General features: G+C 49.2%; 1 protein-coding gene across 1 annotated transcript; it reads right to left on the bottom strand.

The window, feature by feature from the left end:
• Positions 1-3,342: 3,342 nt before the first annotated feature.
• On the bottom strand, positions 3,343-22,341 carry FAM89A (family with sequence similarity 89 member A). Its single transcript, XM_021696155.1, has 2 exons — positions 22,017-22,341; positions 3,343-4,575 (listed from the first exon to the last, which is right to left on the bottom strand). The coding sequence occupies exons 1-2, from the start codon at positions 22,299-22,301 to the stop codon at positions 4,315-4,317; spliced, it is 546 nt and encodes a 181-aa protein (XP_021551830.1). The 5' UTR covers positions 22,302-22,341; the 3' UTR covers positions 3,343-4,314.
• Between the last annotated feature and the right edge of the window lie 102 nt (positions 22,342-22,443).

Here is a 22,443-nt window from a genome sequence, read left to right as displayed (position 1 = left end):
GGGAACACGAGCAGGGGGAGCGGGAGAGGGAGAAGCAGGCCTCCCGCAGAGCAGGGAGCCTGACACGGGGCTCGATCCCAGCACCCCGGGATCACGACCTGAGCCGAAGGCAGACGCCCAACGACCGAGCCACCCAGGCGCCCCGCTTTCTTATTTCTAACACAATGTCTCGGAGGCCATCTTAATGGTCTCCCCTTTTAATCTTTCTCCTGGAGCCCCACGCTGGCATCTTATTACCATCCTGAGGGCAGGAGAAAGACAGGGAATCGAAGGTAAGTTTCTCTCCTCCCTAAAGGCCCGGAACAGAGCTGCACCCTCTGAAGGGAACTGGGACGTGGCTTTGACTGATTTCTAATGCAAGTGTCCCTCCCACTCAAACCGGCCTTCGCAGTAACAATGGTTTCTGTGTTCCTGTAGGACTTTCGTTAGAGATTCTCCGTCCTGGAAACAGAACAGGAAGCAGGGAGGGAGGTCTCGGAGCTTCTGCCCGAGGTTGGCAATATATCATTCTCCAGATGGCACAACATGTCCTTACTGACTTGCTTCACGCTTTCATTTTGCTAATACTGCTCGGCTAGCGTATTTAATAAAGGTTTTGCTCAACATTCTCTAGATACTCCGTTTGTGCACGTTCTTCGGGGAGTCAGGAGAACCAGACAGGAAACTGGGTATCTAGGGACCTCAGCTGACCAGTAGCCGGAGAAGTCAGGTGGAAAGGTAGAAAGCGCTGCTCAATTCGCTGTGTGACACTGATGTGCTGTGATGTGAGACTGAAGGCCACAGCGGGTAATCTCCTCGATTTCACGCTAGCTCGGCACCTGCTTGGGCCTGAAACGTAAATGAAGCCCAAACCACATCTCAGAACTCCAGCTCTGTCAGTTAGCCATGACCTTAGGCAAATCACTTGACCTATGTTTTTATTTACAGAAATGGAAACGTTTCATGAAAGCACACACGTTGTTATACGTAAGTTTTTGGAGACCTTATGCCCTTCCATCCGCCTGCTCACTCCTCTTTTTGAAGAACTTATTCACCCTTCAGGGGCGCCTGGGTGGCTCAGTCGGTTAAGAGGCCGGCTCTGGATTTCGGCTCAGGTCATGATCTCAGGGTCGTGAGATCGAGCCCCATTTGGGCTCCTCGCTCGGTGGGGAGTCTGCTTGAGATTCTCTCTCTCTTCCCCTCTGCCTCTCCCCCTGCTCACACTCTGAAATCTTAAAAAAAACAACTTATTCACCCTTCAAAACCAGCTCAGACGTCACCTCTGCCAACGTCCCCAGTGTTTGTTGAGTCTCCTAGGCCTCAGTGGCCCTGGCGCTGCCCTGATCACAACACTTAACCTCACATGTTGGCTGTTTGTGGAAATGGCATCTGCTAGAGGCTCTTCAGGTTCTGCAGGATGTGTTCTCGGTGCCTGACTCAACGTGACCCAGACCAGCGCTAAATAAATGTCAGCTGAATGAATGGCGTCACCCTAGCTTACAGCAAAATGGAAGCCAGGAGTCAGGTTGGTTAAGTGACTCTGAATTCCACTCTGGGCTCACGGCACAAATGCCGTAGGAAGCTAAAGTGCTTTTTCTAACTGCTCTGTACGTTGCCTTACACAGTAGCTCACCGCTTCGGGAAACATCTGTCTGCCTTACAGTCTACCCAGCCCTCTGTTGGCTGCTGAGTAGAACAACTGTCCTACCCCAAACTTAGAGGGTACGATGTATGCCCGGCAATAAAGGACACCGGTGAATTTATTTTCTAATCATCTGTGGCATCTCTGTAAGGACAGTGTATTAGAAAACATGTTATGGGGGCACCTGGGTGGCTCAGTCGTTAAGCGTCTGCCTGCGGCTCAGGTCGTGATCCTGGGGTCCTGGGATCGAGCCCCGCATCAGGCTCCCTGCTCGGCGGGAAGCCTGCTTCTCCCTCTCCCACTCCCCCTGCTTGTGTTCCCTCTCTCGCTGTGTCTCTCTCTGTCAAATAAATAAAATCTTTTTAAAAAAAGAAAAGAAAACACTTTATGGTTTGGGAAATGTTAATATTCCTTGCCAAGCTGTATTTACAACAGTACACTATATCTGGAGTAAGAGAAAGTTTAGGACAATGTATATATATTTCAAATGGCATATTAAAAACTATGGTGGCTTCTGTATATATGCCACTTCACCGTCAGGCTGAGAAATGTGTCAGCCCTTCCCCCCAGCAAAGGAGCGGCCCCCTGCTGGCCCTGATTCCTTCCACTTCTAGCTCTGATGGCCTATCTCGCAATGAGATGAGCGTCCCCAAACTCAAAGGCACTAGGAACCTATGGTTGCGGTTCCAGAAGAACCCAGAACCAGCAGACCCAGGGAAGCCTTGCATTCTCAACGAGGGGGCTCCCCCAAGCCTGAGCCAGCCCTGCAAGCTTCCCCCCAGAGATGACGTAGTCCTCCCGGACTGACATGAGCAGCGCCTGCTGAACTTCATGTGCAAGAATCACCGGGTGGTTCTGTGAAGACTCAGGGCCTGAATCGGTAGGTCCAGGTGGGGTAGGAGAGCTTCTAGCTCTCCTGTGTGTCCCAGGATGCCTGCTTCACGGGCCAGTCTGAACACTAGATGGCAACTGAATCTGCATTAGAATCACCTGCGAGACTTCTAGAACCAGGCAGAGACTCAGGTCTCACCCCTTACTAATTAAAACGAAGATAGGGGTTCTTGAGATTTAGAAGAATCTCAAGACTCTTCTAAAAGCCCCCCAGAGTGATTCTAATGTGGTCAGGGCTGAGCACAGCGGACCCAAGGTTCAAGCATTGTTAACCTTTCATTGTCAAAGTTTCCGGAAGATGACCAGACTTCACCTGGTCCTATCACTTTTACTGTTCTCGTCCCCCCTTTACAGTTGGGCCACATACTGAAGGCAATTTACTGCCATCTCTCATTTAACTACTACTTTCAACACAGGAAAATAGCAGGAACACTCTTCCTTCTCTGTACTCACCCCAGTTCCTGACGTACAGTCATGTACGTAACAGGCTGTCAACATGCTGGCCCATGAGGATGTTTTACTTCCTCTCTTGGACCCCAAAGGGTTGTGAATAAGCAATTATCACTTCTTGTCCAAAGAAGAAGGGCAGGGGGTCTGAAGTAGTCAGAGATACAACAGCACTGAGACCTACCTGTAAACAGGGGTCTACTGTGGATAAAACAGTTCCAAGAATAAATCAATAGAGGAATAGTGCTTCTTTCAAATTCTTAATGGCAAGAAAACAAACCATAATTTTCTTTTAGTAGTTGATTGGATTCAATGCATTCAAGTTCTGAAAACAGATGATTCTGAGTTCAGACCAAAATAACACACAACTACAGTCAGAGAGTTTAGCATTTTATCCTCATTTTTAACCTACAAAGTACAAAGCGTTCATAAAAGATTTTAATAAATATATTAAGGCTTAAGGTGATCATTGCTTCGAGTGGAAGAGGCAGGATTGCTTTCTAATATACTAGTTTACATTTAGAATTTTCCAGAACAAAACCGTTTGCCATCTTACAGTGAATGACACAAAACAGGAGCTTGCCCCTGTTTCTTTTTGCCAATGTAACCCATCTCCGTGTTCTCTTCCTCCGTCCTCCATCGGATAGACAAAGAGGGATCCAAATTTTGACTAGCATGAGACCGTGGACATCCTGTTCAACGCCTGAAAAGAGTAACAGCTGCTGTTGCGGTTGTTACATTCCTGATTCTCTCCACTCTGCCACAAGCAGGTGAAGAGAATGCAGTTGACTGGTGTGGCCCGAAATGTTTACTTTTTTGGTACAAAGCGTTCACGGAGTCACGGGGACAGTGAGTAACACAGCTTACAAAGAAAGCTTAAACGCTCACAAGATGAAAGCAAGGAAGGCTGCCGATGTATTAAGGAAGGGGGGGTCTGCAAAATGTTAGCTTTCCTACCCTGCAATCTGGAGGCAATTCCTACAACAGAGAGTATAGCAAACCGTCTACCACCTGCAAGGAAGTAACTAGTAAAAGTCGTCTGGGGTGAAATGCCCGGGAGGGTCTTCCCCCAGGATCGTCCCATTAGGTTCCCAGCATGGACAGGACTCGTGCGCAGGAGTGTCTCTGTACCGCGGTGCCAAGCACGTCGCCGAGCACCTCGAGGCCACCTAGGCAGACACTCCAGCCATCGCAACAGACTGCCACACGTGTCCTCCAAGTTGAACCGGCAGCCCTGGCGGCTCGCGCCCGGGGACTGCCCACGATGGAGGAGCAGAGGAGCCTTCTTGGGGAGGAGAAGCTGAGGCTGACAACGGGTCTGGGAGCAGCAGCGGCCTCTGCGCCGAGATCCCTTTCTAGATGGACTCCAGAATCCAGTCGCTGCCGGAGAGCGAGGAGACAGGCCGCGACAGGTCCCTCCGGGGGCCCCGTCCTGCCCCATCGTGGCATATTTCCTCCTGGAAATATTCCTCCTCCTCGTCGAAGAAGCCGTTCTCCAGAGCGTAAGTGCAGTCCGGGCTGGACGCCGCCTGGCACGCTCCCTTATACTCCTGAATGGACTCGTAGAGGCTGTAGAGCTGGCAGAGCAAGGACATGTCCAGCTGGCGGAGGCCAACCTTGAGGGAAGGGGTGGGGGGGGTAAACAAGAAGTCAGCACTCGAGTTTAATTTTAGTTGAACCCTCAGCCAGCAACCTGCTCGAGCCAGCACATTCTTTCTATACAGGGAACGACTCGGAGCATCACTTGAATGCTCTGGATTTCCAATTTTGAGAAAACCTTAATTGTGGGATGCCCACACCTCAGACATGACTCAGCGTGGCAGGGAAGGATCACATCTGCGGGGTGGCGGGCCCCAGCCTGCGGAATTTACCCTGGCACTCAGGCACGCCCCGGGACAACAGAGTCCCCTCGCCAACGACAGCGGCTCACCGATCAGTGTCACACACCGCCCCCTGGAGCACCCACCCTCTAGGCAGCTCGGCCTCCGGGCTCCCATGAGTGGTGTTCAGACTCCCTCTCCCCCCGGACAAAGTCAGTCGTACCCAAAGATGATTGGGGGGATCACCCCCAGAGCAAGCAATTGAGTAAGTCTAATAAGACTTGGGGGCGCGATTGAATGAGTCCAGAGAGTCTCCTGGGAACTACTTTCACCAGTGGTGGGGGAACAAAGAACATTACAAAGTCACATATTTATCTTCAAGTTCCCCTCTTCCCATGGCCCGTCCCACGGGAAAGAGCAAAATCGGCACAGGAAGTGCATTGTTTCCATCAATCCCAAAGAGAGAAGGGTTCATCCGCTAGGAAATGCAGCCTAGACTAGCGCACCTGACATTTTCACACGCGTGAGAATCACCTGGAAATCTTGTGACCCCCGCGGCTTCTGGCTCGGCAGGTGTGGGGACCCTGGTCCCAGGGCTGTTGAGCCCTGCCGTGGGGCAGCACACTCCCTCCCAGTGGCAAGGGGAGAAACTCTAAACTGGAGGCTAAGAGACCTGCCTTCTGCATCTTGGCCCTTGAGCAAGTCATGTATCATCTCTACGCCTTGGCTGATGACAAAAGGGACTAATAATTTCTCTTATGGGGCTACTGGGAGGATTCTATGAGATATCCATCCATTTTCATAAGCAGTAATCAAATGCCTCCTGTATAGCAAGTCCAGGGCTAAAGCATGGGAACGCGCACGCAGAAAACACAGAGAAAGAGAAGATCTACAGTCTTTATAATTATCCAGCGATGAGACCTGCCACATGAGACTTCCACACAAGGGAAGCTGGGGTCGAGAAAGCAGTGTTCATCTCATGACAAGACAGGTGTTAAATGCCAAGTTATTCTTCACACCCTTCAACCACGCTAAATTGCCAAGCAGACAGTGGCTCTCTCTACTACAGCTAAACAGACCATCAAAACAGAACCAGGTCCCACCGACTTAGCATATTTCGCCACAACACTCAGGGAAGACTTCAGGATACAGATCTGAGAGGGCAGACCAGCTCAATGGCATCCTATTCTCAAAAGTACACCTTGACTAGGGCAAACCAAGAGACGCTCAGACTTGCCACAGATGGGTCAGACGCCATCACTCCTCGTCCTGATTGGTTGTGTGCCTGTTGTCAAGTAGAAAAGTGGGTTACTGACTCTGTGCTGGAAAAACTACCCAGACAATGCTGACATCCGGTTCCAGTGCAGAACCCAGTGTTCTTGACACAAATACCTGTCTTTCCTGGGTCCCTTATATGCATTCTCTTGTAAGCGCTGACTTCCAGGCCAGCCGGGCAGAAGAGCATGGAGTAACGAGTTCAGGCTCCGGAGCCTGCCTGCTTGGGTTCACAGGCTGGCTCTGCCATGTGCTAGTGTGAGACCGTGGACATCCTGTTCAACTCCTGAAAAGAGTAACAGCTGCTATTGTGGTTATTAATTTCCTGATTGCCTCCACTCTGCCAGCCTGCAGAATCTCAACCTGGAAAGGAATGGCCGGTATGGGGCTTACCAGGCAGTAGGGTTCCTGCAAAGAGCAGGGGCCCCCGGGACGCCGTGTTCCTCCTGCCCCAACTCAGTCGTGAACACTGAGCAGGAACCACCCAACCACCTATGGGAAAAAGCTGCCAGTGCAGTCAAGCCAGATGAAAATTAGCCAGCAAACCTGCTTCCTGAGGACCAGGGTGGACCCTGTAGACTCTCGAATAGGAAAGGACCTCAAAGGTCTCACCTTCAAACCCTAAAACTCTTCTACACCAGTTCATTCATTTCCAAGTGGACATAATGCTTCTCCACACAAAGTCAAAATCTCCCAGCCTGTAGGTTCTAGGGCCCTTGATGCTACGTGTAACTGTTCTGCATACACACACATCTAATTCCTCTCTTAGCCGCCTTTTAAATATTTGAAGGTATGGGGTGCCTGGGGGGGGCTCAGTCGTTAAGCGTCTGCCTTCAGCTCAGGTCATGACCCCAGGATCCTGGATCGTGGCCCCTCCACTGGGAGTCTGCTTCTCCCTCCGCCCCTCGTGCTCGCTCACTCTTTCTCTAATAAATAAATAAAATCTTTAAAATAATTAAATAACTGGGGCGCCTGGGTGGCTCAGTCGTTAAGCGTCTGCCTTCAGCTCAGGTCATGATCCCAGGGTCCTGGGATCGAGCCCCGCATCGGGCTCCCTGCTCAGTGAGAAGCCTGCTTCTCCCTCTCCCGCTCCCCCTGCTTGTGTTCCCTCTCTCACTCACTGTCTCTCTCTCTGTCAAATAAATAAATAAAATCTTTAAAAAATAATAATAATAATTAACTAACTAAATATTGAAGGTAATTTTCATTCCACCGCCTCTACACCTCTACCCCCTGGGTAGAAGCCAATAGCTTCAGGTCTGTCAACTCTTCGTGACGTCCTCCTGGCCCATTTTGACCACCGGGTCCCTTCCCCTGGACTGGCTCCTGTTTCCCACGGCTCCTCCAGTGTCCAGATCTGAACTCAGTAACCATTCTGCAAGATTCCGTCTTGGCAAGGTCACGCCTACCTATCTGTTCTAGGATTTAATACAAGGAATGTAAACTTTAATAGAGTCACACCCTCCCAGAGCCGCACTAGTGTTTGCTTAAAAAGTCATAGACTCGTACAACATTGGATGTTAACTACACAGGAATTAAAAAAAAAAAATCATAGAAAAGATTCATCTGACGTCCTGGAGCTATTTCTTTTTTTTTTTAAATATTTATTTATTTATTTATTTAACAGAGATAGAGAGCACAAGTAGACAGAGCGGCAGACAGAGGTAGAGGGAGAAGCAGGCTCTCCACCGAGCAGGGAGCCCAATGCGGGGCTTGATCCCAGGACCCTGGGATCAGGACCTGAGCTGAAGGCAGACGCTCAACCGACTGAGCCACCCAGGCGCCCCTCCCTGGAGCTATTTCTACTGAGTCACTCTGACACCAGGAGGGTTGGGCTATCCCAAGCCCGTTTCCCCCCTTGGAAATGAAGAATGGGCAAACAACAGAAGTGGGGGGCGGGGAGCAACATGCTCCTGGACCGGGTCTGACTTTCATCCTCTGGGCAGGTTGGGAGTGGGTGCAGGTGACAGCAGGGCTCTAGAACCCTGACAGGTTCTCAGCAGCTGACGTCCTCTGAACATGCCTACTCAAAGCCCCACAGTCCCGGGCTTTCCTCCTCAGGTGCCATGTCCAAGGTCTTCCAGGCCTCGAGTCGGATTGTGTTCTGGATCTCTCTGCATTGCAGCAACCCATGACTCACAAAGCTGCCCTGTCTTCAGGTGGAACGCTGGCCTAGAAACAGAGAACTGACCCGCCTAGGAAGACAGCTCGGTCCCTCGCACACCTATCACACACCTGAGCAGACGCCAAGTGCTTAGGCTAATTGACGAGGGACTGAAGCACACACGCGTGCAGGTACATGACTCCGCACATCCCAGCTTCTCAGCGCCTTCTGCAGGCTCTGGGCCAAAGCTCATCTGACTTACCAGCAGTCCCCCAAATTAGCGAGGAGGGCATGAGGCACAAACCCAGCTCCCAGCTCGGATGCCTCTCCCTCGGCTGTGGTTGTTTCAACACTTGCGCTTAAATTTTCTAGAGGCAAATTGCAAATCCCTAGGCAGCATTCCACGATCCAGTCTGACTCTCCTCTCCCCTACCTGCACCTCATGGCTCAGTTGGCCGGAGGCCCCTTCCCCCACACTGTTCCGGACCTGTCCCCACCGTTGTCTGTCAAACTCTCCTTGCTCGCCTGGCCCAACACCACCTTCTCCTCCACTCTTTGGACTTGGACTGGTTCCGTCGCAGGTGCTGCTCACTCCCCTGCCCTGTTATTCTCTACCTTTTGCGGCTAGTAAGCACATGGGTCTTCTTTCTTCGAATGCGGGACAAGCCCACATGCAGTGGCCCCTTCTCCCTCTGGAATCCCCCAGCACCTAGCACAGAGCCTTGCAGTGTAGACACTCAGATATTGGCCGACTCTGTGCAAACACCTCTCAGTAGAGACGCCCTCCCAGAGGACATCTGGCTGCAGCAGCAACAGCCTGGCAGTGGGGTCGTGTGGGGACAAGACAGCCCCTTACTACACCCCGCAGGTAGCCGCAGAGGTGGCAAGGCTGACAAGGCAGGCAGCCCTTTGTGCCCAGAGTACCCCCCTTGTGCCCCCGAAGAAAGCCCCAGACCACATGGTTATTGCCACATCGACAAAAAAAGACTCACCTCCCGCTTGACAGAAGACCCAACCCCAAGTTGGCTCCCTGAGTGCTCTTTCTAGAGTCACACTTTCCGCAGCTGGGACAGGGACTCACAACAGCCCCAGAAATCAGCCTCTCAACCCTGTAGACCCGAAGCTCTGGGCATATGGGAAGGGGAGAGAGGGACCACGCCAGGGAATTAAATTGCAGAGTTGTTTCAGAACATGATTAAATCACCCACAAATGGGAACGTGTCCTTCCAGAAAAAAAGGACTGGGGGGTGGGGAACGCCCTCTGCAAGCCCACTAACCCTCAGCACTGTCCCCATTCTCCAAACAAGGGAAGCCTGTCATCTTAGTGATGTGTTCCCACATGTCCCTGAAGGACAGCTGATCTAATTCACAGCTGCATTCAGAAAATACAGCTCTTTTTTGAAAGCAGATTTTTAAAAATTCAGATACTTGAAGAAAATTACAGAATTCAAAGACCCTGTAATTTGTAGCCCTTATTCTAGACCTTCACGGCAATTAAGAACAATCAACAAGTTTCCGCCGCTTTCAGCTGCTAACGCCATTCCTTCCTCTGTCTGCCTGGGCTTCCTGCTTAACTTCCTGATCATTTTCTTCTCTTTTCCCAAGCACAGAGCTCGCCTGCACCCCTCCGGCTGCACGCACAGGTGGCTCACCAATCCAGAACATCTCTAACAAGGGGGCCAAACAATCCTGAATCGTCCTCGAAATTGTCTCAAAAACGCACAATGGACTGGCCACATGAATACACCTCAGACAGGCTGGTGGCTCCCAGCTGGGTTTTGGGTCATTACGTTTCTGACTATCTTTGGAGGGTGCCGTGGGGGAGAGAGTTCTTCCAAACTTTCAAAAAATCACAACAGACACATGACCATTCGGATACAAGGCTTAGAAGACGGAAGGAACTTTTTAAAAGGAAACTTTTGTTGGGTCAAAACCAAGCATCACGAAAAACTTTAGGATATTTTTAAGAAGTAAGTTGTATTTACGAAAAGTAGTCTGTTTTTATTTATGAAACTAAAAATGAGTTGGTGTAATTCACTAGTACATTTAGGAGACATAAACAAAAGCCAACTTCTTCTAAAATATAGCAATGAGTAGAAAACAGAACAGACATCAGAAGAAATGGTCTTATTTGCGCCTTGTTCCAAGACCCCCCGCCGAGCCTGTGGGCTGAGCTGGGGAGAAGCAGGGCAAGGTGTGGGGATGGGTTAGATCAGGAAGTCATGCTGGGGTCTGCTCTGAAATGACACCCACCCCCACACTAGACCATCTATCTCCCTACCACTGCATTCCTCAACCGAAGATGATAAATACCCCACCTCACACTGGGTGGGAGGGATGTATAGATTCCAAGTGAAGCTACAGAATCATGAGCTGTAGTATGGGAGTTGGGGGGGGTGTCCCCAAATATGGGGACAGATGCAGAAAAAGTTTGTTGTGTGAAAGTTTACATTGAAACATAAAGTGGAGGGGCGCCTGGGTGGCTCAGTCATTAAGCGTCTGCCTTCGGCTCAGGTCCTGATCCCAGGGTCCTGGGATCGAGCCCCGCATCGGGCTCTCTGCTCAGCGGGGAGCCTGCTTCTCCCTCTCCCGCTCCCCCTGCTCGTGTTCCCTCTCTCGCTGTGTCTCTCTCTGTCAAATAAATAAATAAAATCTTAAAAAAAAAAAAAGAAACAAAGTGGAAGGAACGTGGTTTAAAAAAATAGGGTATAGTCATACAATAAAAACTAGGCGGTCATTTCAAAGGATGAGCAGCTGGGTATGTACTGGAGTAGAAGTGACCCACGTGCCTTGCACAAAAGCTCAGGTTACCAACAGTATTTTAGCAGGAACTCCCTTTATATGTATACACACACACAGGTGTGCAAGCTTCTGGTGGGAGGAGAAAAGGTCTGGTAGCAGAACTTACTTCTAGAAAGTGGGCTCGGTATTTACCGCCTTCTATACTGCTTAATTTTTTTCTCAACAAGCACGATACTCTTAATTGTAAAAACCAGTAGTAATAAAAAATCGTATCATGTAGGCACACTGCGGAGACTGCTTGGCAAGGCCTATCAAAAGCCTTAAAATAGGCCGCAACTTTTAACCAGCTGTTCATTTCTTTTTTAAAAGGATTTTATTTATTTATTTATTTATTTATTTATTTATTTATTTGGGGGGAGGGAGGGGCGGAGGGAGGGAGAGAGTCCCAAGTAGACTCCACACTGAGCGTGGCACCCCACAGGGGGCTCGATCTCACAACCCTGAGATCAGGACCTGAGCCAAAACCCAGAGTCCAATGCCCAACAGACTACGCCACCTAGGTGCCTAGGTTCATTTCTAGGAATTGACTGGAGAAGAAAATCTCAGCTGGACACAAATACGAAATTCTCATCCTTGCTCTGAGAGGTAGATGTTGATTCTGTTATGAATAGGAAGTTGGGACCCTGAAGGATGAAGGCCCTTGACGGAGGGCCTACGGTGGGGGGCAGGGAGCGGCATAGGCGCACCACACTCCGGCACCCCGCTCTGACCATCAGCCTGTCCTGTCTGTGCGGCTGACCCGGGCAAGGGGATGACACAACGTCTGCTGTGGTGTGTGGCAAGCTGCTAACGTCACAGGGGACTCTTATTTTCGGCTTTTCTGAATTTTCTGGAGTTTCTACCATGAATGGGCACTAACTTACAACGAGACCACTTCAAAGTTATCTTTTTCAAATGTTAGTGAGTGACTAAGCATATACAGATGGCTCGTGAGTTTATTTTAGAAAGGACCTGGGAAATGCCTCAAATCTAATCAAGGTGTCCAGGATGTATCTGCGGGGCGGGAATGTAATAAAGCAGTGACCTAATGGATCATAACCTGATTTCTGAATAAAGGATGTGATAACAGAAGGACACTGACCTGCATACTGTTTTGCAAAGGAAAGCCCAAGAGAAAGGCTCCTTGGGTGTTGATCAGTAGGGAAGGGGCTATGAACTCGGCTACTCAAGCCCGACTTGAAATACCCCTGAAGGACCTCGAAGCTCCTGGCCTGTCATTCTGTGCTCACTAAGCGAGCTTCCAATCCATCACGTGGCTCTTGCACTGTACTCTCCCCTCCTGGGTGGAAAAGCATTCGTGCTATTTGGTCTGCTTTATCCCCTGTGAATACTCTGGGCCCACGGGCTGAGGACTAGACTCTCCAGAGCCGCGGTGAATCAGACAGAACACAAGCTGCATGGCGCACCACTCCCCCACCCCAGATTAAGCCACACCCAAAGCTCGCGCAGCTCCGCACTCGCCCATACACCCTCTCCAGTTTCGGTGGTGGTTTTCTGCTGACAGCTGAGGACATCCACGCTGACAGAGCCCATTCTGCAACGTCTCCTCGGACATGCTTGTTTCTCTCTCACCCCAACTAATAACTGGCACCAATGAAGCCTGTTTCCTCTTGCGCTGCTCTAGGCTGAGCTGAAGAAAAGCAATCGACCATTTTCTTTTAAGTAATGGCTTTGCTCATTCTTTTACTTTTTTCCCATTATACAAATAAAACGTTCTTATTATATTAGAATGTCAGTGGTTCATAATTATGTAAACCATCCTTCCCAAATTCCATGGTCTAAAGCAGCTATCTTCATATGTTTTAGTCTTGGGACCTCCTTATATTCTTAAAAACTCTGGAGGGTCCCTACAAGCTCTTGTTATGTGGGTTATACCTATCAACATTTACCTTATTAGAAGTCAAAACTGAGAAGCTTATTAAAGTTTAAGGTGATCCACTTAAACATAAATAGTATACCCACCCATTACATGCTAACATGACATTTTTATAAACAATGCCATTTTGTAAATTTTTTTATTTTTTTTTTACCATTTTGTAAATCTTTTTAATGTCTGGCTTATCTCCTACATTTGATCCTTTGTGTCAGGTTGTTTTGGTTGAAGTAAATGAAGAAAATCTGGCCTCAAACGGATATGTCATAGTCTTTTAGAAAACTGGGTATTCTTTTTTGACGCTACCCTTTAGTTGGCCACCGTGTAGAATTTGAAACTATGCCAATGAACTTTTCAAACTGTTATATTAAAATCCATTAGTCTTGCACTTTGAATGGATCTTTTAACCATGCATGATTTTGTAACAGCAAGCATTGGTTCTACAAAAAAATGTGAAAAACTGACTCAACTGAATTATGCAGATCTTCCAAGTGTTGATCCATTTCCTTAGGTAGTATTTTAAAACATCACATTTATCAATATGACCACCACATAACAATGGACCCCGAGAATGTCTCCAGACCACACTTTAAGAACTGCTGTTTTAAAGATACCCATGTTTAGGGGCACCTGGGTGACTCAGTCCGTTAAGCGTCTGCCTTCGGCTCAGGTCATGATCTCAGGGTCCTGAGATCGAGCCCCGTGCTGGGCTCCATGCTCAGTGTGGAGTCTGCTTGTCCCTCTCCCTCTGCTCCTCTCCTCCCCCCCCCCCGCCCGCATTCTCTCTCTCTCTAGAATAAACAAAATCTTAAAATATATACACATTTAAAAAAATTAAGATACCCATTTTTAGCAGTTTAGTATACATCCCTCAAGACACTATGCTTATGCAAGTTGTTTTTTAGCTAGTTACCACATATACAAATGTAAACATACACTGTTTTGTAACTTTTTAATACTATGAACATCTGTTTGTATAGTTACCATTCTTTTCAATGACTGTATAGTATTCCATCACTATTTTATATTACATGATTATATATCACTGCAATACCCATCTGTGTACCAGTATTATTATTCACTGTGTGACTATAAGATAAAATTATAAAAATGAAATTGCAGAAGGGGAGAAGGGAAAAGGATGCTTTCCTTCCAATCCCTCCCTAGCCCTGGGGCTGCAAACAACAGACCATCATTCATCAGGGATTTATATCGAAGCCTAAAACCTCATTACTCAAGATAATGAGCGCGGACATGGATACACTGATGCTGAAATTAGCTGGGACTGGAGGGAAAAACATCGCTGGCCAACAACACACTGGAACACAACACACATTTGAAGGTTAGTTTGTGTTTTGTCATTTTCTTGAGTGATATTCAATTAACTGAAACTCCCCCTCTGCAAGAGGAGATGCAGTTAGGGGAGAAAATCTGAAGTGAAAAATCAGAAAACCAAGTTCTAGGACAATTATAGAAAACCTCCTGTCAGCAGCTGATGTTTTGCAGACCTGACATAAAAAGCACAAGAAACTCTGTTTTTATGGTGTCTATTTCCCCAAACCCTCACCATTGTGATGGTCATTCTTTTCGATCTCTGCTGGTGTTTTAGATAAAACATGATACCTTACTGTTTTCCTTCACATAGGGTTGTGAAACACCTTGCCATTTCTCTTTTAACTGCAGTGAACTTGGCTATCTTCTCTCTAATTCTAAGGGCAGTCGGCAACATAAGAACACACCAGGCAGCCTCTTTCCATGGTCTCTGGTCTCCAAATGTACCACAGTAATCCTCCTCAGCCCAGCTTCTCCAGGCTGTAACAGGCCCCCAGAGGCTGCCCATCCTGGGGAGAGCACTAGTCAGAGGACAGAGGCTCTCCCTTCTCCCCGTACCCTCTGTAGTCAAGGGCAGCGGATCCCAGAATCCTTGCAGACGGGATTCTACAACCTCAAAAGTAGGCCAGCCCAATGCTCTTAGGGCCAATCAGGGCAGTGAGCAAAAAGCGCTCATAAAGACAGAAAAGGCCACGGGCCTTAATGAGTTTCTGCAGCACCACAAGGAAGCCTAAGGGTTTGTCTGTCTCCAAAGTTCCTGGAGGAGGATGTACATCTCCGGGTTAAGGGTCCATCAGGGAAGGAGCAACAGGAAAGAAAAGAACCACCTTTACGCGCCCTGCCTACTTATCACTTGGAAACATCTGGAGCCTGTGGGCAACTAATGAGATGAATAGAAGGTCTGGGCTCTGGAGAATGACACTGGCTAATTGGGGGCAAATATCTGACCCAGCCAGTCTCACGGCTGGTTTCCTGTTGGCGGAGTCTGTGGCCCATCCGTAGGTTTTCATACACAGGATCGTGAAAACTAGCTTTTCCAACTGAGGTCTGAAGTCTCTGTGGCATTCAGGTGGGCATTCTAGAAGCAAAACTGCAAAGCCTCCAACCGCTGCTTGGTGGCAGGGCCACTGTCCTCATTCTGAGCCTTCCCTGAACTTCGATGCCCACGCCGCCTCAAAGATCTACAGCAACGCTGGCCCAGGGAGATGCAGAAATGCCCGGGCTTGGTCCACTTGCTCGGTGGAGGTCCTCTGGCAGTGAAGAGGTGCCCAAAGTGCCAACAACTGGGGCACTTTCACATTCACATGCAACAGAGGAAGGCCTTTAACCTCAAGTGGGGGAAAAGCAGAGGATGTTGCTTCTTGCAAGATACTTGTTAAGTTAGGAAAAATATTCATTTATAGTCTCTACAGGTCGGGGCAGTAGTAGATAAGGTGGTATGAAAAAGTATCTTTCAATCCTCTATCTTCAAATCTTGGGACTGTAAATATAACCTCACTTAGAGGTAACATCAAAAGTGAATGAAACCAGGGGCTCCTGGGTGGTTCAGTCAGTTAAGCGTCTGCCTTCAGCTCAGGTCATGATCCCCGGGTCCTGGGATCGAGCCCCGCATTGGGCTCCCTGATCAGCGGGAGCTTCTCCCTCTGCCTGCCCTCCACTCATGCTCTCTCGCATGTCCTCTTTCCCTCTCTCAAATAAATAAATAAAATCTTTAGAAACAAAACCAAAAGGAGCCTTTGTGGCATTTAATTCTCTTTTTCCCCATAAGGGATCTATAGCTGAAAATAGTGAAGTGCTTGCCTAAATTATATCACGTAATCTAATAACAGAATTCAAGCTCTTGATGCCTGGTTCAGGAGCTGCCCAGTTCTTTTTTTTTTTTTAAAGAATTTTTTTTTTTTTAATGTATTCATTCGAGACACAGAGATACAGAGAGAGAGAATATGAGCCGGGGGAGAAGCAGAGGGAGGGGGAGAAGCAGGCCCCCCGCTGAGCAGGGAGCCCAATATGGGGCTCAATCCCAGGACCCTGGGACCATGACCTGAGCCGAAGGCAGACGCTTAACCATCTGAGCCACCCAGGCGGCCCAGGAGCTGCCCAGTTCTTAAAGGGCTTGTTAAAAAAGCAGATTCTGCCTTCTCCTAGATTCAGATACTGCTGGCATGAGGCCCAGGAACCAGCATTTCAGTAAGCAGCCTAGGGGATTCTGGGGCTGGTGGTCTATCCTTTGGGGAACACAATAAACCACACTGGTGTTAAGACCAGTGAAAACAAAAAGACAGTGTTAAAGGCCACCAGACATTCCCAGTCTCCTGTGATCAACATCAATCAAGAGTGCTATATTGGTTGCTAATGCTTTTATTCCGGATGGCATTTCGTAGGTCTGACTTGGGATTGGACCTTTACCATAAAACCTTTTAAAGACTAAAATCCCCTTGCTAAGAGACTGGTTTCACACGCAGGGTTAAGAACTGAAATCCACTGGGATGTGGGCTATTCAAGCTAATGCATGTGTCCTGGAATACAGTTCACTGCACAAACTCGTCGCACATTTAGTTGTTCTCTCAACAAAAATTCAGGGAAGAGAGCGTTGCTGGTCTCAGAAATCAAGCTTTATTTAATCAGGTTAAATTCTTCCCCTAAACCATTGCAGCTCAGGAACTCAAAAGTTCCGTGTGGATGATTTCCCACTCATGCATGGGTTGGTGACCAAAATAACTACTTTTTTTATTTTTAAGATTTTATTTATTCATTTGAGAGAAGGGGGCAGGGGCAGAGAAAGAGAATCTCAAGCAGGCCCGATGCTGGGCTTTATCTCACAACCCTGAGATCATGACCTGGGCCGAAATCAAGAGTCGGCCATTCTACCCACGGAGTCACCCAGGTGCCCCACTACTTGACAGTTCTAAGAAAAAAAAAAAAGGAAACATGAAAAAAAAGGGGTTCCAAGTCAAAGCTACTAGAACTTGCCCCTGCTGGTTTGAGAGGCAAAACCGAAGAACCCCCAGGGATGCTGCCCTCCCCCCAATATCTGAGGATCTTCTGTCTGTGCTTTCGTGACTCTTTGGGGTATCCAAGCTGGATGAGCCAATGTCACAGAGCTGCTGGGTGGGTGGTCTACATAAAAACTTCAAGGAACGCATGTGTCAGGGGTCCCTGACGCTTCAGTCATGTGCAAGGATTTGAAATGCCAACTGAGGTCTCCTGAGCAAAGGTGACTTTGTCAGCTTAGCAGATAAGAATCTTTCAAACTGTGGGGCCCCTCAGGGCAAAGTATTTTTACGTAGGAAGAAGTCTGTGTATCTAATAGTTTGGCTGTCCAGCAGCCCCCTGCTCTGTATCTGCAAGCTGGCCTTTCTTTGCAGGAATCCCCAGCACCCCCACACCCACCCCATCCACATGGTCACAGTAGCTCGGTTAAATGCAGTCCTGTCCTCAGTCACTACTAGCTGGACCAGACTGGCCAGACAACCCAAGCTGGGCCCACCGGCGTCCATCCACACAGTATTTACAAACTGGAACTAAGAAGCATGGCCAAACCTGAGCATGGACCCGGTTAGCAGCTACGGTGCAAAAAAGTAGGAAAACAAAATGGTGGGGGAGAGAGAAGACTACAGTGGACTTTCTGGGGGCCCCGTCAGCCCTGGTTCTAGCCTGTCTCTGTATGTCCAGCCCTTCAAGATTCTCCTTTTGCAAGAGCTACTTCAGACTGAGTTACGATTACTAACAGAGACTCCAGTCAAGAAAACTGAGAACAGGTCTGAACCACAGCACTCCCATTGCTGTAAAGATGACCACATCTACCAGCAGGTGGAAGCTCCTTAGGAGCCAGAGAGTTCCCGTTCATCCTTGTTATCTCCACAGCACTTTACACCTAATGCACACCCCCTAAACATCTGTGGAGTGAGATTTTAAAATATCATCTGATGTTTAAAAAAAAAACCACAAACTCAGCCTCTTGCTTTAAAGGACTCTTCTGGTCTAGAGAGCAGTAACCATCTGTTTGACCCTCATGGCTTTCCAAATGGGCCCACTGGGGCAGGGGCTGGGGACCCGCAGCAGCACTAAGCTTCACAGAAGAGGGGTTCCTAGAGCGTGAAGTGCTGAAACGTGGGGTGCAGTGGAAACCACGATTCTCAAGCAGAGCACAGCGTCACCAATCACGGGACGGAACCCTGTGCCCTCACAAGGCCCGGATGCCGACCGCCCCAGGTTCCACCCTCGCCACCCCTCAAGTGCGTATCACCAGGCCCAAGTCTCTTTGCCAGCCTCCAGCTCCTCATTCTTAAATGTGTGACATACTCCTCCATCGATGTAACGGCCAACCACCGTTCCCCCAAGGAGCCACTCCTCTCGACTCCGCCATTGCTGCAATGAAGCTCCCCTTCCCAGTGATGGCTTTGCAAGGTCATTACTGTGTCGCACAACGACATACCACAGTTACTGCACGCAGTATAATGTGTACTGACTAGGAAAACCTTTGCACTATGTGTCCCCCAAAAAGCAAATAAGGATGCATAATGTGATCCGTGTGTATCTGTGTTAGTGTGAGTGCACACAATGCAATGGTTCACACAGGGCTTTGGGGGGGCACCTGGGTAGCTGAGGTCATGATCCCGGAGTCCTGGGATTGAGCCTTGCATCAGGCTCCCCGGGAGAAGTCTGCTTCTCCCTCTTCCCTCTGCCGCTCCCCATGCTTGTGCTCTGTCTCAAATAAATAAATAAAAAATCTTAAACACACACACACACACACACACACACACACAGGGCTTTGGTACACATCTGGTTGAACATGTGATTGTAGGGGAGTTAAATTCTGAGTGATTTTTTTAAAAATATATAAAACAGGATGGACCTAGAGGGTATTATGCTAAGTGAAATAAGTCAGAGAAAGACAAATACCATATGATTTCACTTACATGTGGAATCTAAAAAGCAAAACAAATGAGCAAACAAACAAAAAGCAGAAACAGACCCATAAATAACAGAGACCATACTGATGGTTGCCAGAGGAGATGGGGTTAGGGAGGATGAGCAAAATGGGCAAAAGGGAATGGGAGGTGCAGGCTTCCAGTTCTGGAATGAATAAGTCACAGGGATGAAAAGTACAGCATAGAGAATATAGTCAATGGTATTGTAATAGCCTTGTGTGGTGACAGATGGGGCCTACACCTGTGGTGAGCACACCTTAACAAACAGACTTGAGTCACTATGTTGCACGCCTGAAACTAATGCAACATCCTGTGTCAACTATACTCCCAACAGTGCTCGCTTCGGCAGCACATATACTAAAACTATACTCCAACAGATACATAAATAGATAAATAAATAAAATAGACGTTGAGTATCCATCTCACGGAGAAGTTATGACGTATATAAAGCATTCACATTGTGCCTACACAGGAGATTTCCCTAACTATTAACAGTGATGATCTCTAGGTGCTTGGACTGTGAGTAATTTTTAATTGTTTTGCTTAGCTGCACTTTCCATAAAAATGCTGAAGTCACCTCCCAGCCTCGAATAGTTAACTGGCAATTCCTGCACTTTCGGCATCAGAGCAGTGTCCCCCATTGGATTCCTGTTTCCCACTCACGGGCCCCCACCCCACTGGAGGCGCTCCCCTTCTCCAAGCATACATCTGGCATCTCCCACTTCCCGCTCTTTCTACGGCCTGTTATCACATTGGTGCTATTGCCTTATTCCAGCTTTGCTGCTCCTTTCCCGCAAAAAAGAAAAAAAAAAAAAAAAGAAAATTCTGTTGCCTTCAGAGGCCTTCCCACACCACCACTGCTTGCACAGGACTTAAAAAAATAATAATAAAAGATTAATCACATTAATCTGTGATTGCACAGGACTTTTTCAAAAAGGGATTAATCACATTCTGCCACGACTGCTAGCATGTCCCTCGACACGGATTTGACCTCAGGCCTTCCAATTAAATAGATCAACACAAACTATTCCACAGATAATTCAGGAATGAACTCAGCTTAGGTTACCACTCAGACCCTGCCGCCCCAGGTTAGTAAATCTCTTAAAGCCAACAGACCTAGAGCACTTTTAAAAAGACCTTGTGACATTCTGTGAAAGGACCTGTCAAGGCCTGTAGCCGTATCTTCCTTATCTTTCTTGCAGCTAAATATCAGGCGGACCAAAGATGGCTGTTTATTTTCCTTGTGCTTCAAACAGTTAGGCTTAGAGAGCACTCTGGTCCAAGGCATAATTGTAAGGTTGTGGCTGTTCTGCAGTTGCACCAGGAGGGACCTGGAAAAATACTTTCGGGAATGGCACACTGACTTCCAAGCCACCAGAGCACGTTATAAACCAGAGTTTCACAATAGGAGTGGCCCTGAGGGTTTCCTGTCTCCTCCAGTATGGGACTTAACCCAGGAAGAGCCTTCCCATTTCACTCTCATACTTAGGCTACATCTAACTTCAGACCATAAACATACTAGGTGTAGGTTTATCTGATTAAAATACAGCTCGCTAGCTGTGCAATGCTGGTGTCGATTAATGTTTATTAATAAATAAAAACGGTTGTCTTGGAATTTAAGTCATTCTGTAAGAAGCTTAGAAAATCTATTCAGAGAGGATTGGAAATCACAATTTCAATGCCAGCTACAGAGTGGGAAGACAATATCTAATTGACTAAAAAATGTTAATTTAAGGCTGCTTTCCTAGATTTAATTAAGTCTTACTTTTCAGAATGGATATGCTCCTGAAAAAACAAGGAGGCATAAATTGAATGTTTCTAAACAATATCTTAAAGTACTAGATGCATATTTAAAGGGTTTTTGTGATAAGCTTTTTGGCAAATTTATTCTGGGGAAAAAAAGCAGCTTTCATAGATTAGATTTCCTTAGTAAAGTTTTTACCTCTACTTAGAACCTGCACTAAGAGAAAAGAAGGGGCAGATTCCAAGAGAGCGGGTGGCCAGGGGTAGGTGATCAGCGGCCAGCGAGAGCATAGAAAGGAGGAAGTTTTCCAGTTACCAGCTAGCCTGGCCTAAGCCTGGAGGCGAAAGCTGGAGAAAGGCTCAATGCCACCTAAATCCCTGCCCTTGCCCTGCTTTTGGCGTCACCTGAAATCGCGTCTCCCGGTCCCCACACATCAAATGTACTTCCCAAGGACTAAGCCCCATTGTCTGGCGCGCAGACACAGCCCTTAGAACCCACACTGGCTTCACCCAGACGGGGAGCGCACCCCCTCCATTCTTCTCAAGCGGGCTTGGGGGCTCGGCCCCACCGCGCTGAGAGGGGAGGGGCCGAGCGTTCGCCTTCACAGCCATCTGGGGCCGAAGCCATCCCGCAGTAATCGGATTCTGCACGAGCCGCCTGGGGCGCGGGGGAGGGGGCGAGGGCCGTTCCAATCTGCTGTCTACACTCGCGCGGACAAAAAACTGTCCTCTCCAAGGCAGAAAAATACAATCGCGCACAGGTCTAAACCCCGCCGCCGCAGTGAAAGCCTTTCCCCGACCCGGGAGGTCTGTTTCACTCCGGAGAGGGGTGACCAAGCCGCGCCCGCCGCGAGGCCACGAGTGAACCCCACGCCGCGCCTCCCGCCGCCCGTTTCCGAGCCAGCTGGGGCCGGACTTGGGGCGCCCGGGCTCCGAAAACTGCCTTTTCAGTGGGAAGCCTCCCCGGGTGAGGGTCCCACCGTGGACAGAGAGGACTAGTAAAAGGGGGCTGCTGAGAGGACAGTGCTCCTCTCTCGGCGCTGGCGCCTGGGGCAAAAGAGCCAGAAAGGGGCGGGTGGACGCGGGGACTTCCGGACAGAGCGCGGGTCCCGGCGAACTTTCCCGGGACGGCGAGCCCGGACGGAGGGACACCCCCCGCCCGCGGAGCTCCCCTTACCATCTCCTTGCGGAGCAGGGCCAGCGCGGCGTCCAGGTTGGGAGGCTTGGCGGGCAGCCCCGCGGCCCGGGCCCCGCCGCCGCTCGCGCCCCCGCGGCTCAGCTCGTCCTGGATGCGCGACTTCTGCGCGTACAGCCGCTCCAGGTGCCGCCAGCCCCCCGACGCGCCGCCGCCCGACGCCGAGTGCAGCAGCCCGCTCAGGCTCTTGGGTAGCGGGGGCAGCCCGTCCACCCGCAGCCCTCGGACCGCGTCCGCCACCCCCGGCGCCGCTCTAGCCCCGCTCATCGCGCCGGACCCGGCCACGCGCCTGCCCCGCCACCGCCGCCGCGGCTGCCCCGGCCCCAAGGCTCTCCCGTCCCGCCCCTTTCCCGGCGGCGCCCCACCCACTTCCCCTCCCCAGAGCCCCGCCCCCGCCCTGCATTCCCCG

The sequence above is a fragment of the Neomonachus schauinslandi genome, chromosome 6 (genome assembly GCF_002201575.2).
Source record: "Neomonachus schauinslandi chromosome 6, ASM220157v2, whole genome shotgun sequence".
In the NCBI taxonomy this organism is placed as follows: domain Eukaryota; kingdom Metazoa; phylum Chordata; class Mammalia; order Carnivora; family Phocidae; genus Neomonachus; species Neomonachus schauinslandi.
The sequence above is the reverse complement of the archived record's forward strand: the minus strand, read 5'-3'. Positions and strand labels throughout refer to the sequence as shown.